This window comes from Cyphomyrmex costatus, unplaced genomic scaffold, assembly GCF_001594065.2.
Source record: "Cyphomyrmex costatus isolate MS0001 unplaced genomic scaffold, Ccosl1.0 scaffold364, whole genome shotgun sequence".
Taxonomy (NCBI): Eukaryota; Metazoa; Arthropoda; class Insecta; order Hymenoptera; family Formicidae; genus Cyphomyrmex; species Cyphomyrmex costatus.
The window spans coordinates 309,041-324,107 of record NW_017277819.1 but is presented as its reverse complement, the minus strand read 5'-3'; the positions used below and the strand labels follow the sequence as shown (position 1 = coordinate 324,107).

The following is a 15,067-nucleotide window of genomic DNA, read 5'->3' as shown; positions in this document are numbered from 1 at the left end:
CCCCCCCCCCCCTCTCTGATTCGCAAAGGACTTCGCAGACACTCGAGAGTTTGTTTTAAAACTCAGATAATCGTTCCAAACTCTCTCGTCGTGTCTTTCTCTTTCTCGTTCTTACTCCGTTCTTACTCTATATTCCCCGCTATGTTTCCCCTTTCAGTCCTCTCCCTGCCGTTTTCCGCCGCGAGTCCCGAGGGGAAAATTAGACCGAAATAAAAGTTCTCGCCAATTTTTAAGCGCGTTACACTTGTCTCTAAGGAGGATGAGATTGCGCGGCTCGATCGAAACTCCTCGTCGGGAAACGGAGCTAAAACTCCAATGAGTCTTTTTACCGTCGTTACTATTTGCGGAGCAACGGCGTTTTTTCTTTAATTGACTTTCTTCTAAAAATACGAGCTTCTCAACTTCTTTACTCCGGAATTATTTCTGGATATCAAAAAGTAAACTTTTTAATATTCGGTATGGAACTTATTAATTACGCTCATCAAATGGAGCGTCTCGCGGCGTCGCCTAACAATAGAAAAACTATCGATTTTGAAGCAATCCCCCCGTGCATAAAACTCGCATTCCAACGTACGATAAAGTTTCAATAGGTCGACCAAGATATCGGAAACGATCCGTCATCCGTCTCTTCACCGCGAGACAACTCGATTGTCGATGCTGACGGCTAAAGGCGGTCCAGCCTCGTCACTTCCTTTCATTTCCTCGTCGCCTCCCCCTCTCAATTCACCCTGGATCAAGCATACTTGAGTTATTCGTAAGCAACACTCCCCGGCATTATTCGCCAAAAGCGCGGTGGATTCTCCCAGGGCGGCTGAGAAAGATTGGGACAGCTGTCTGTTCTCAAGCAATCAGAAAAACTATCTTTCTACCTTCCCTTCCTTCCTTTCACCATCCGTCGGCGGTACTTCGCCGCGGCTTAAGAAGAGTACAAGGGTGGCAGCTGCCTTCAGGACGAACACCCTCTTCGCGGTTTTTAAGAATCTTAACGCCTTTCTCCCTTTCTATCTTCTTCTATCTCTTTTCCTCTTGAATGCTTTATAGGTACTCTCAATTTCGTCCTTGCACTTTATTAGTATTAAATCTAACGAGAACCAAACAGTTTTTCTTTTAGGGATATATTAGCACTATATATAAACGAATATCACGATTGATCTAAACTCACGTGTTAACGTTTCACTTCGATCATTCATTTGTGCATGATCTATTTGCGACGTTACTGCCATCTGAGACAAAAGAGTGTTAATTCCTCTTATTTAGATGCAAAATATTAAACGACCTTCGGGCTAACCGGTAGATATCTTGAGTGTTCTCCGCGATTGAAGATATTCACGCTTCAGGAACGAGATGTCAAGAGGGATCCATCAGGCTTTAGCGTAATAGATGCGCAGACGACATTAGCATGCCACGCCGATTATTGGTATTAGTCTGCCATCCCGTTATTTCGCACACCGGTCATTTATAACCCGTAAACCCTCCGAGCGAATCGATATTGCGTGTGAAAGCTGCTGGATCGCGCAATATCGCGGAATACACCGCGGACGTGCCAATTTTTCCCGATTGACGGTACCAGAAATTTACGCGAGAAAAAAAGAATAACAGCGTCGATTTCCTCGTATCGGGCAATAAAAAATATCTCGTATTAATTAAAGCGACACGACTCTTATACCGTTCGAGAATTGACGAGTTCACGAATTTTTAGACGCGACACACCACGTTCGACCTCGGCGAGGTAGATTTGCACGCGCTTGGACATTCCTGAAAAATGTTTGCACGATTGTTAACTGTAGTCTCAAATTTAACTTAATTTAAGTCGTTACACTGTATATAGCGTCATATTAACATTATATGGTGTCAAATTTATCTAATGTTTTAATATAAAATAACGATATAGTGAGAAGCAGTGGAGCCTTAAATTAGGTTAAATTTAACACTATAGATTTAACAGTATACACTCTTGACTTGAGTCGATAGTTCTTTAAATATTATAAGCGACATGCTCACACGCACCCACACACGCAGGTACGGCCCACGCGAATAGAGTCGCAAGGGTTACCAACCCCTGAATTACACGCAGCTCGCTCGCGAGGGCGGTTAAGGGTAGCGAATTTGCATATTATAAGTAGTACACGTTACCGAGCTTGATATCATCGAGGTGGGGACCTCGTTATTCTGTACATGCGTACGATTCGAGCGTGCGACGAGCATCTATGGTTTTAGACCGCTTCTGAGAAACGTTCCAAAGGTTCAAATTCTCGCGACGAACACTTTACCACGGCTCGTTAATGGTTTTCTAAGAGAGATGACGGTGAGCGATATTATTAGCAGTGATTGTCGATGACGCGTTTAATAACTCAATTTTTGTGAGAGAAATTTGTTTTAAATAAAAATAAATAAAAAGATTGGTGTGCTTTTATGTAGAAAGGACGCTTTTGCATATGTATCTAAAAATGTAATTAGAACAGATCTCAAAATAATTTTATTAGAATATCAAAATAATTATTAGGACAATCAAATTAGTTGCTAGAATGTTAAGATTTTTTGCGGCATTGCTCATCATGCTTGAGATTCTTAAACTGTTAAATTCATAATTGTTAAATTATACATAAGTCAAGTTTTTAATTATTTCTGTAGGTCGTTACTGCTTTTATTCATTAAGTTATTAATTTAAAACAATGAGATAAGATTGAATATTTAAATATTAAAACAATGTGAATTTAACTCAAGATAATGTGACTCAAAATTTTAACTCATTTATTGTACGTATTAAATGTACACATTGAGTATTTATGTATTTTAAAACTAGTTAGAAAATTATATTGATTAATTGATTTACATTTTGACATACATGAAAGTTAAAAACGACAAAATGTTATTTTTAACTCAAGGAATTATGTTGCCGTTGCTCTTTTTAATATTTAACAGTGTATACTTATATATAATATTTTGATGGTCCAATACAATTATTTTTAGATTTATATTTGTGGATAAGTTTTAGATATTTTAGCAAAATTGTTTTTTGCTTGCAGATTTTTGATTATTTTGAACATAAATGGAATACAATAATGCGTTCTAATATTACAATAATAAAATAGTATTTTTCTACCTACATAAGTATTATTTCGGTCATTACTTCTAAATAAATATCGCGAATTAGAATACGTGACAAGTTATTGTGCAAGGAAGATGGTGAAATCCTCGCAAGACGGCACCCGGATTAAATGGATAGTCTCCTAAGGTCGAGTAGGACGTGGTCCTTCGTGCGGCAGGAGCTTAAGATATTGTTTCGAAGCAACGCTGTTGCCTTAGGATAATCAAGAAGACTTAATCCCAACAAGCTTAACGCCGATGAGTTCATAATTCTGGACGTTTCTGCTCGTGAAAATCGCCTCTCTCCTCCTTGCTTGTCATTTGCTCTTTATTATCATAATTTTTATATTTTCACGTTAATTATTTAATTAAGTACAATATGCACTAGGAAAAAGTTTAGTGCCTCAGTAAAATTGTTTAGCTGAGACATTTTTTAACAATAATCAAATATTTTATTTATATAACAAAAAATTTAGTTGCTTTTGCAAAGTAATTTTTTGCTTTGCAAAGAACAAAAATATTTGTTTATACTATACCAAGTAAATAATTTAAAATTTTTTGCATAAAATTACAGCTTTGTTTAGTTTTGTAAACCAAAATAAAATTTTGTTTCACAGAACAAGACATTTTGCTTAGTGTGTATACTTTTTTTTATAATTTTTTCCTGAAAAAAAATTTATTTGCAACGTTATTTTTTACTTTTTAATGTTTTTTTTAAGTCTTGTTGCTTGAAAATCGATAAGAAATTTAAGAATATTTTCTCGCGCGATAAAAGTTCTTAAACTACTTTTTCATCATGTTAATAAAAAATTTGCTATCATAAGAAAATGTTTCAATAATCTTGTAGTTTTATGAAATAGCTTCCAGAAGTCTAACGATCTTCGTGAAGAGTAAATTCTTTCGCACGTTCCGCCTTCGAGCGGAGGAGAAGCGAATCGTTAAGGCATGCAACGAGGCTTGCTTAACGGGCAGAGCTTAATTAATAAGGACACGCGATATCCTAACTCGTAAGACGATGGTAGGATGATAAAGCATAGCTGAAGCCCTCGGGGGAGTCCTTTGTTGTCGAGAGGGTCAGGACAGGCGACCTGCCACTTTAACCCGCCTTAAGGGGTTGCGCCTTGAGGAGTTTGAAACCTTGCGAGTTTGAAACCCGATGGCCAGGGTCCAGAGAGGAGATTCCACGATGCGATCTATTGTATCTTACATAAAGTTACCTCGTAACGAAAATATGTCTGTTGATCGATAGACATAATATGCTCTCTATAACAACGTAACCTATAACTCGTCCTATCATCATAGAAGTAAATGCAAATTGTTTTACCGGCGGTTGGAGATGGGTCACTTGTCTCTTGATGTGTGCCAAAGTCGCGCTGGGCGGGGGATGCAGAGCCATGTTGGCAAAAACCAGCCTCTCCTCGTAATCATACTCGCAGAGGATCTTGTTATCACAGAGATAAAATCTGTCGCCTACGCAAAATCTGTAATCAGAAATCAATTTTGTCGCGTTACAATTATGCTGCACAGTAAAAAGAAAATATTTTGTATTTGTGTCAAACTTGGTCCTTGTTAAAATATGTTAAATTTTTAACATCTGAGAAAAATGTAATATAATTTTATTGTTTATTTGAATATTAAATTGATATTGAACATTTTTTAGTATTAAAATAACATAATTTATGAATAAGTGAACAATAGCAGGAAAACAATATATTTTTAAACTTAAATTTTGAGATAAAATTGAATTAAATGTGTTAATCAATTAGATAAATTCTTCAATTGCGATATTTTGTATTGAAAATGTACAATCTTTGCGAAATTTTCATATCAAAAAGGCTAGGAGGAAATGCGAATAAACGAAGACACGCATTATCATATTGATTCACAATTTAGAAGTGGCGAAGGAACGGGAAGAAATTTCGTTTACGATTCACACGAAATCGGTAGAGCGGTAAAGCGTGCTAATTTCTTTTAAGGTCACTTTCCGTTTTGCTCCGCCGAGGAAATTGCTAGAAAATAAAAACAAGCGGCGAAACGCCACCCCTCATCCACTTTTTCCGGCGCCTCTCAAGACTCTTAAATGTAAATTTTCAATCGATTCGCAGACATCGTACTCAGATTACCAGCGATTGGAAATCTCTGCACTTCTCTTTTTTTACATTTTTATTTTCTTCTTTCTCTTTACAAGTTCTAACTTTCCTCTGCGCTCTTGATAAGATATTTATCTCTTCAGATCTGATTTCATTTGAACTATGTTAAAAAAAGTTTTTTTTTAAATTTAATTCATACAAGTAATTCATACCAAACAATCAGTTCTTCAAATTAAAATTTTGACTATTTTTTAAACATATTTATTATTGTGTACATCTCAAATGACGTTGATAAAATTAAATAATTTCAACTCATAATATCTTTAAATTTCGTATACATTATAATCAGAGTTTGAAGGGGCTAAACAATGTCGCCTGATGCGACAGAAAATTCTTTTGGCAGATCGTGCACAAGTTTGATGTTTGTCCATTTTTGGATTAATGTCAATTACTCGGAGTAATGTCAACGAATAAAATCAGAGAGACGGCACCGAAGAGTGTATTTTAAAATTCAGCGTATAAAAGTCCGGGATTTTGGAGTAATCCGACACGATATACATACCGCTGCATGCGGATTTCGGGACGGCGGCGAGGTACCGAACGTGCTTGGTTTGCGATATCAGAGAAATAAGGTTGCCACCGAGGGTTATACGCATCGACCAACTGTCGCTCTCGCTAAGGGGCGGGCGGGCTGGCGGAGCCTTTAAAATCAAAGATTTCACATTTTTCGTTTTTATTGCCGGTTTAAAAGTCATTTTTTTTTTCTCTAACCGTGCTTTTTGGGGGGAGAAGGCGTTCGTATAAAGGACGTTATGCCGGAAATGCTAAAGAGCCATGAAAGCTGGCTTGTATAAGGACGACCGGCACTTCCACCGCGCCACAAGTCACAATGGATCGAAGATCCACGAGGGACACGAAAATCGTTTTGCCAAGATCCACGGGAGCTTGAAAATTCCCGTCAGGCGTCGGGAACATCACTCTCAAGACGTTATACATACCGCGTATCGATCGCACGATATGACAGGCGTGTTCGCGCGATTTGTCTTACGGAGGAGTCTCGCGGAACTTCTACATAGTTGTCTTTGGGACACGTTGAATCCCTCGGATATCATTAATGTAGACCATTTGGCGAGAATCGACCCTCGTCTCTTCATTTCTCATAAGGTTTCGGATATTGCTGCATTATCTTTGATTTTATGTCATTTTTTAACGATCCAATAAAATAATAAAAGAAACATCTCCTGAAGTTTGTATTTGCAGTTGAGACAATTTTCGATAAGTTATATGTTTATTTCAGATGCAATAATATACGCGAAAATTTTTTCATATAATATTATGACCGTGATTATTAAGTGTGATTTAAAAATTTTTAATTTTTTGATAAGTTAATTTAGACCGCTATATGTCATATATATAAGTAGAGAAAGGGTCAGTACGATCGGGACAATGAAAAACATTTTATATTTATGTTAAAAATGGTCCACATATACACATACACGTATCTTTGTTAAAATTTTGTGTTGAAAATTGTTAACATATATTATTTTATCGTTGGTGTTCATTTTTAGTGTCAAAATAACATAGTTCGTGTGAGTAATTAAAATAACAAAATTAATGCATTTTAAAATATAAATTTGAAAAGAAAAAAATATTTATGTTTTAATTTAACATGTCATAAATATTAATTTTACTGAGAAAATATGATTTTACAGTTTGCTTACAAATTATGTATGTCAGTATTACATTTTTTACTTTATTTTTTTATCAATACATACTATTTGTGTTACTTTCTGTTCTTCCAACAAAATTATTTTCAAATTTAGCTAAATCTTTAGACACCATTCAAAACCGTTATAGCGAAATTATTCTTTCCATATAAAATCTTTTAATTATATAAACTGCATGCCGCTTATATTATTATTATATTAGATGTATATGATATATGTATATTAAATTTAAACGTAACTTGGAACGAAAGCGCGTCTCGATGCCGGCGATATTTTTCGACGAAACGAGCGACTTTCTGTCAGACGTCGATGAACCGTGTAAACTCCACATCAGTGCAAATGTTGGGAATAAAACTCCTATACTTTCGTGTTTGTAATTCACCGGTGAATAATAAAAGCATTTTTTTCGGTAAGGAAACGGTAGAAGGGTACACCGGCTACATACGGCCATTGCGTATTCAACGGATGTGCTGTCCCGCGCATGGGATCCTGTTTCGGTTTTATGTCGGGATTTCTCTGTCGAGTGGTTTATACCGGCGCTTATGTAAATGCAGACGTGATTTTTTTCAGCACCTACTCGAGCCACCTGAACGAGCGCGCGCGGCACATTTGTAGCATTCGAAACGAGCCGGTCGGCCGACGTCGTCTGCTTTCGAGAGGACTATGAAATAGCAATGAGATTCTACGACATATCCGGCAGAATCTGCATTTTTTTCCGGTGGACTCAGCGACTGTTCAAAAACTGAAAGATAAAAGTCTCTTATCCCAGTGCTATGTATATATATATATATATATATATATATATATATATATATATATATATATATATATATATATATATATATATATATAGACATACATTATATATATAATATCTTATTTGATATACAAAAATAATGAATGTACAACGATTGTGTGAAATTGAGTAAAATCTTGTAAAATTATATAAAATTGTAGTTTTTTTCGAAGTTTATTAGCCGCGACAGCTTTGAAACGTTTGCGAAAAGTATTTTTTCCAAAAGTAACTATCTACTGTAAACCGAAAGACATTTATATTTACTGTAAATGAGAACGAGATGATTGAAATTCCTGATATAGACTCTGCTATAAATATGATTTATCGATTACGGTTTTAAAACAAAGTATTTGATTGACAATCGTATTAATTATCCAGGAGTTAAGACTGCATCAGAAATTATTGGTACAGATTCTGTTATAAGCTTCTGCCAAATAAACATAGGTTTATTGATTACAGTTCCAAAACAGAGTATTTGATTACGCGTATTAATTACATCGGTTTGTACATAATAACTTTGATTTTGGTCATCACAGGTAAAGATTTTTGCTATCCGTTGTTGAGTTGGAAATAAAAAGACGAGAAGTTAAGGCATCCGAGATTGATACAGAAATTATTGATTCTGCTGTAAATATAGATTTACTGATCACAATTCCAAAACGGAATATTTAATTGTTTAAATCGTATTAGTTATCTCGTTTGGCATAATATTCGTTGATCTTATTCACCACCGTTAAAGATTTTCGCTAGCCCGTCGTCGATTCAGAAATATAAATACGAAATGTTATACGAATGCATCAGAGTCTACGTTAGAAACTCGATCCAAAATAGCGAGCGACGATTTTATATTTAGTTTGATTGGCGACGGTATAATTGAACTTAAAATATCTGCCTGATCAGCACGTGAATCCACAATGTCTCGATCGATAGTCGAGTGTGGGTTAATCATAATATATGTATGAATAAGCTCCCTCTGTTCAGTGAAATTAGGACACCCTGTCGGGTATCTGAGATACATTAATGATTTCGTGCGTACAAGTTTAGCATTCGTTATCGATTATGTCTATTCAATTAAATACTTGAATTAATTATACTGAATGATCCGTTTATCTCGTAAGAGAAATTCAATGCATCTTTAAAATAATCAAACTTTAACTTAGAATCGTCCTTCTCCGATTTCTTCTGCGAATAATTCGCATTGGATTGGATAATCTACCTATAAAACAGTACGTTTAGGCGATGCCATTTTTGACACACATCTCGTTTTGTCGGAATAAAAGGAATGAAGGGAGACAAAGAAGATGCGAGAAGGAGAAGGCATACACACTGTGTGCGATCGGAACATGTAACCACCATAAAAAGCAATGCGTCCTCGTAACGGGGTACGATAAGTACCACGCGCTACGGAACAAAATCGATCCCGGGGGCAGCCTCGAATCATGCACCATAAAAAGGAACATTACTGGGCGTATAGGTGCGAAAGGAGCGAGGGATGGGGGATTTCGTCGGAGCGACAGGAAAGAACGATCCTTTATAATGGTGTCGTGATTTCGCGTCTAGATACGCGCTATATTTCCCTGATAAACGCTGTTTCTGTAATCTGCAACGCTAAACGTTCGAGGCATTAGTATCGCCGGTCGTTTTCGTACCCTAGCCAAAAATCAAACATACATGTTCAAAAGAATCATCCTTTATTTACATCTGATATGTGATAGATTAGGAGAATCAGAGGCAGTAGTCTAATTATATAGTAATCATTAGGTATATTTAAATGGCTAATAGGTATAAATATCATCATCAGTCTATGCATGGGATATATTTCATGGCCCAAGCGAATGAGATATTTGACGTTGATAGAGGTTATTATAGATTTCATTGAATTAAAGTACGACTAGGAATGATTTTCATGTTGGAGAATTTATAGAATGAAATACGATAGAGCTTCATATATATCACATACAAATATATACATATATGTGTGTATATATATATATATATGCAAATATATAAATAAATTTGCAAATAGGGTAAACCCAGTATATACGCCGCACCTATCGAAAACTTAATTTATCAATTATTATTTACTATGTTTAAAGCAAATTAATTATACAAATGAAAACTTTGTATTATCTACTACTGTAAAAAAAATATTAGAAATCCAAAATAATTTATTTTCCATATTAAAAAGTAACTTTTTCAAACCCCTGCATTTTTGCCATTTATCCCATAGGGGGGGGATAATATGGCCACTCGTATATAATTCATAAGAAAACCACAAATAATCTATAAATAAGATGTAAAATGACGACGTAACTTGCATTGTTTATTAATATATGACAATTTTTATTGTTCAGAATGAAAATTGGAATACAAATAGGACTTAATACAATTTTTTCAAATAGCTTCAAATCTTTGAAATTAATCTTTAAACGTTTAAGATTTATCAACATTTATGCATTAATGCAATGTATAATTGTTAGAATTAACAAAAACTTCTTAAATAGAGCGTCTGTGCTGCGGCACAGCATCCCGCTCGCTAAAAATGCCGTATATCCCAAATAGATGGGATATATATGACAACTAATTAAACAAACAATACAGGAGCAAAGCACTTGTATTTTGCTATACAACATGCTTTACTATTCCTCTACACATATGTATTGCAAAATAACCACTAAGTCTTTTACACGCTCTATAATAATCATTTTATGTAGATTATAAATTATGATGGCACTACTTATTACAGTAAAAAATCGATTTAACTCGCAATAATTTCATTAATATTAACAGTAAAGAACTGAAATCATAACATAATACTAATATACCATAAAGGCATGTAACAAAGTAATTGACGGAAAATTATCCCCACTCCTTCTATTTTTTCTGACTTCTGCGGCGTATTTCCTGACGCGGCGTATATACCGGGTTTATCCTAAGTATAATATTAACAAAATGCGATTGTACATAAAAATTGAAGCAACTCAAAAATTAAATAATTTTTAACTAAGAGAATTATACTTAACACAAAAATACTCAAATGTAATAATACAACAGTATATGACATACATCCTTAATAGAATCATTTTGGAAAATAACTTGTCAAAAAACTTGTCGGCTAAACTGTTAAATGATCGAAACGCAACGCGTTTCTCTCTTGTCGCTGCTAAGTCGAGAGAAAGCCTCCGAGATTCGTCGGCAAACAGCGCGAGCTCCGCAACATGGGACGGGAAACCCCAAACGGCAACACTTTGGTGGTAGTCAAGATCGGAGGGAGAAGTGGAGGTTTGCTTGAAGCCGAAGAGGGTCGCGTGGAATGAATTCCTTCCTCGATCGCGAAGTCTTCTCCAGGAACAAAGAAGGAGAGAGACAAACAGAGAGAGACAGAGAATCTAGATCGAGGCAGATAGCTGTGTATAGATATAGGTGTGTGTGGTCTACATATATATAGATAGACAGGAGGGAGAGAAAGCCAGGAAAATGTCTATACTGCCGGTAGTTGGTGGTACTCGTACTCAATTTGCATCAAACTATGAAGAGACAGACACCAGCAACCGCCCTTCATGCTTACTCCCGGGGTCGCCACTCTCTAACACCTGATGGTGCCGCGCCCCCGTCCTCTCGCGCGACGCCCCGCAGCCGAGACTAACGCGTTTAGCAGAGACTCGAACCCCTAATCAGATCTCTCGACGGCAACGGGCTTTCTAAGGTGTCGCTAAGTGTGAAGTTAATGGAGTCAAGACGTCGCGCTGAGATGCAAAATTCTCGCCGCGCGCGACTACCTGGGACTTACATCACTATCTGATGCAGAGGATATTCTTTATTCATCTTGATCATCGTGGCTGTCATAAAGCAAACAATGACTCGATAGAAGATTCTGTAATAACTGAATTTGTTAACCATTTTTACGCTTTTTTATTATATTTTAGATATTATTAATAAAATGGTTGTTTTATATATATATTATTTTTATTTATTACACGAAAAGAATAAATTGCTAAAATATCTAAAAATTTATTTAGTTACAGATCTGAAAATAATTTTGTTGGAAATACCATGTAGACATAATGTGACATTCTAGCAGTCCTCTTGATCGTTTTATATATCTAAATAGTTACTTTGTGATAGTCTAATAAAATTATTTTCAAATCTGTATGTAGCTAAAGCTTTTTTATACAGATTACTTATAGCAAAGCATTCTTTCCGTATATCATTATCACTATATAAAAATGTTAAAGTCGCATAACATAGCTATATGTGACATTGCTAGTTAATTGAATTATTTTCTTCATAAAAAACTCATGTTGTCTATCAGTTGACATGTATGATTGCACCATTGAACAGTTACCTTTCGCTCAGCGCGCGGCGTGCACTTTGTTGCGATAATGGCTGCTTACCTAGCGCGTTCTCCTGTTAATTAATTCAGACTGTCAGGGTATCGGGGAACCGTGGCGCGCTAATTCGATCAGCAGTGAATTCGCTCGCTCCGCTGGCGAGGGCTCTCGCCGTCAGGTTTCCGGGGAAGTACGAGGAGGAGAGCCTTCGCTTCCACGACGGATTTGCTCCGCAGACAGTTGACGTCGCTATCTAAATGTCACTCCAGAAACGTGTCGGAATGCCACTCGATAACACAAAGCGGCAGGGTGCGCCGTCTCGAATCACGTCTCATTGTCCGACGTGCGATCCGCGATCGCATGCGCGAACGATGGACGGATGCCGAGGACTTCCGCATCGCTATCGCGCGCGAGGCGACGTTTGAACAAGATTCGTCGGGGAGAATATCTTGCGCGTGTCATTTTCAACAAGGTGAAATTCCGATGAATCGCAACCTCGACGTTGCATGTTGCTTGCTTACATACTGTTAAATTCATAATGTCATATTTCAAGGATGCACTGAAAGAATAATTTTGCTGAAGAATCTTCAAATTTGGCTAGATACAGATTTAAAAATAAATTTTGCAGGAATATCTTAAGCATGATGGAGCAGTGCTGGAAAATATTATGATATTCTATAGTAAGCAATTTTTCGTCCTATCTAATTGTTTTTGATGGTCCAGCAAAATTATTTTTTAAATCTATACATTTAGCTAAATTTTTAGATTTTTTAACAAAATGATTCTTTCAGTATGGAATCGTTACTTTTACCATTACTTTCTAGAATAACTATTTGACAATGGCGTAACGTAATTATTTAATTCAAGGGATTGCGTTATCATTGCACATCTTTGACAGCGTATGATATTTCTCTAATAAAATGAATCGTTACTTTTACCATTACTTTCTAGAATAACTATTTGACAATGGCGTAACGTAATTATTTAATTCAAGGGATTGCGTTATCATTGCACATCTTTGACAGCCTATGATATTTCTCTAATAAAAATTTGGAAAAAATGCCGTTAATTTTATGTGTTTGTATCATTGTAAAAATTAAATTAAAAAAAAATTTTGAATAAACGCGCGCGCACGAGTTATATAAATGTTTCTAATATTTTAAATTCTTAAATCGATCTCTCATAAGACATAATCAGTTCCTGTTTAACGATTAATAATTTAATCACAAGACCGAGTATTAATTTAGCTATAATGATTATTTTCATTATTTATTAACTATGATATATTACTAATTATTTAATAACCACAATTACTAATCACTTGATTGCTTAGTAAATATACTCGATATCCATTAATTTGATTGCATATTTAGCCAATTCTGTATTATATTGTATTAATTTGTTGAATAAAGAACATATTTTTGATTTTCAAACTAAAATGCGTTTGAAGTACGCTAAAAAATGCTGATAAATATACGTGTATGTCTTTCATAACTTATTGAATACATAGAATGTAGCTTATAATTAGTAATTGATAATTACATTAAAAATATTTTTTTCAAAGAAGCTATGCGGTTTGTGAGTTTTTTCCATACATCGTTAAATGCCAACTTGAACATTGTAGTTAACTTTATCAGAGGGTGAGAAGCAACCTGATACAATTACTTAGATAATAAATAACGTATATTATAATGCATTATACTGTCCATTGGAGTATCGCGTCTAAGTCGAAACTTTGTCTGAAAGATATGGAGTTTACTTCTGCGCTGGTCGCAGGGCACACTTTCGCAAAGTGAGCGCGGAAACGTGCAGAAATCGTCGCTATTAACCATTCCGGCCGAGCGTTCAACCGTAAAGCACGCGGAGGGAACATTCGTCTTTCTATTAATTTCTGCGCGGCGCGAAATTACGCGCGTCGACCGACCCTAAGCCATATTAATATCGTAGATTACGAAGGAAATTAAGACAGCGATGGGTCGCAGATACCGCAGTGGGACTCGCCGTTGTTCCTTTGTTACTTACGGCGGAAGGGTTGAGTCGAGGAGAGCCCGTTAAATCGCATCGCTCTGTATCTCGCACGGTTGAGAATAGCATCGCGTAATATTGGTTGATTAAAAAACGCATCAAGCTGTAATAACACTGTCGCAGCTCTTGGATATTAAGATACCATAGAAAAATTCGTGCGATACGTTACTCGATTCTAGAATATTATTTTTTTTATTTGCGATATAATTACAAAGAATACAAGATGAATAAATCCGGTGAAGAAATTTTGCTTTAAAAATTATGAAATTGCTTTTGTGTAAATTTTAGGAAAATTATTTTGAATATGCAAGTCTTTATGATTTATATTGTAGACCCTTTAATGTCTTTAATTTTAATTGATTTTCTCAGCAAATTAATTGTAGATGTAATGCGACTTTATTATTATATACATTATCACAATTGTATTATTTTAAATATAATATGATTATGTACAATACATCTACAATTGCAACGTTTTTCCTGAAAGGTGACATCGTCAATCTAACCTTAATGTTATTTCGTAACTCTCATTAAAAGATCTCTAATTTATTGGATATCTCAGGAACGATCATAGTTTTTAAACTACATAGCGTTTGTCAATGATGTCAGTTCACGTTCTGAACTTATATCGCTTTTAGAGACTTGAAGGTGTGATACGAACAATCATTATTCTATACTTTGTTTGAACGACTGTTCTCATTTATGGCACCATCGAGGCAGTGTGCATTGATACGATGGAAAGCCGATAAGAATATGACGCGGTTAAGTATTATGCCCAATCGGCCGGGTTTATCTCGCGTACGCCGAACGTCTTCTTCGTCGAGAATCGATTACCGTCGTCCCCGTAACGGCAGAAAAACTTTCAAGACGCGGCGGAATCACATCAAAGATTATTTCCGCCAATAAAACGGAAGTCAAGTCTTGGGTCGAGGAGGCATTCCGTGAATCGCTCAGCGCGGCATAACAAGACGGAGACGATGGTAAGTCGGAGAGGGGAGGTTGATGGTCGGG

The 15,067-nt window shown here is 35.9% G+C and overlaps 1 protein-coding gene across 1 annotated transcript in view; it reads right to left on the bottom strand.

The window, feature by feature from the left end:
• LOC108776603 (LIM domain only protein 3) overlaps nt 1-15,067 on the bottom strand; it is a 111,009-nt gene that overhangs the window by 8,852 nt on the left and 87,090 nt on the right. Inside the window, exon 5 of the mRNA XM_018543274.1 lies at nt 4,412-4,568. Coding sequence (XP_018398776.1) covers nt 4,412-4,568 — 157 coding nt within the window. The remainder of the gene's footprint in view (nt 1-4,411; nt 4,569-15,067) is intronic.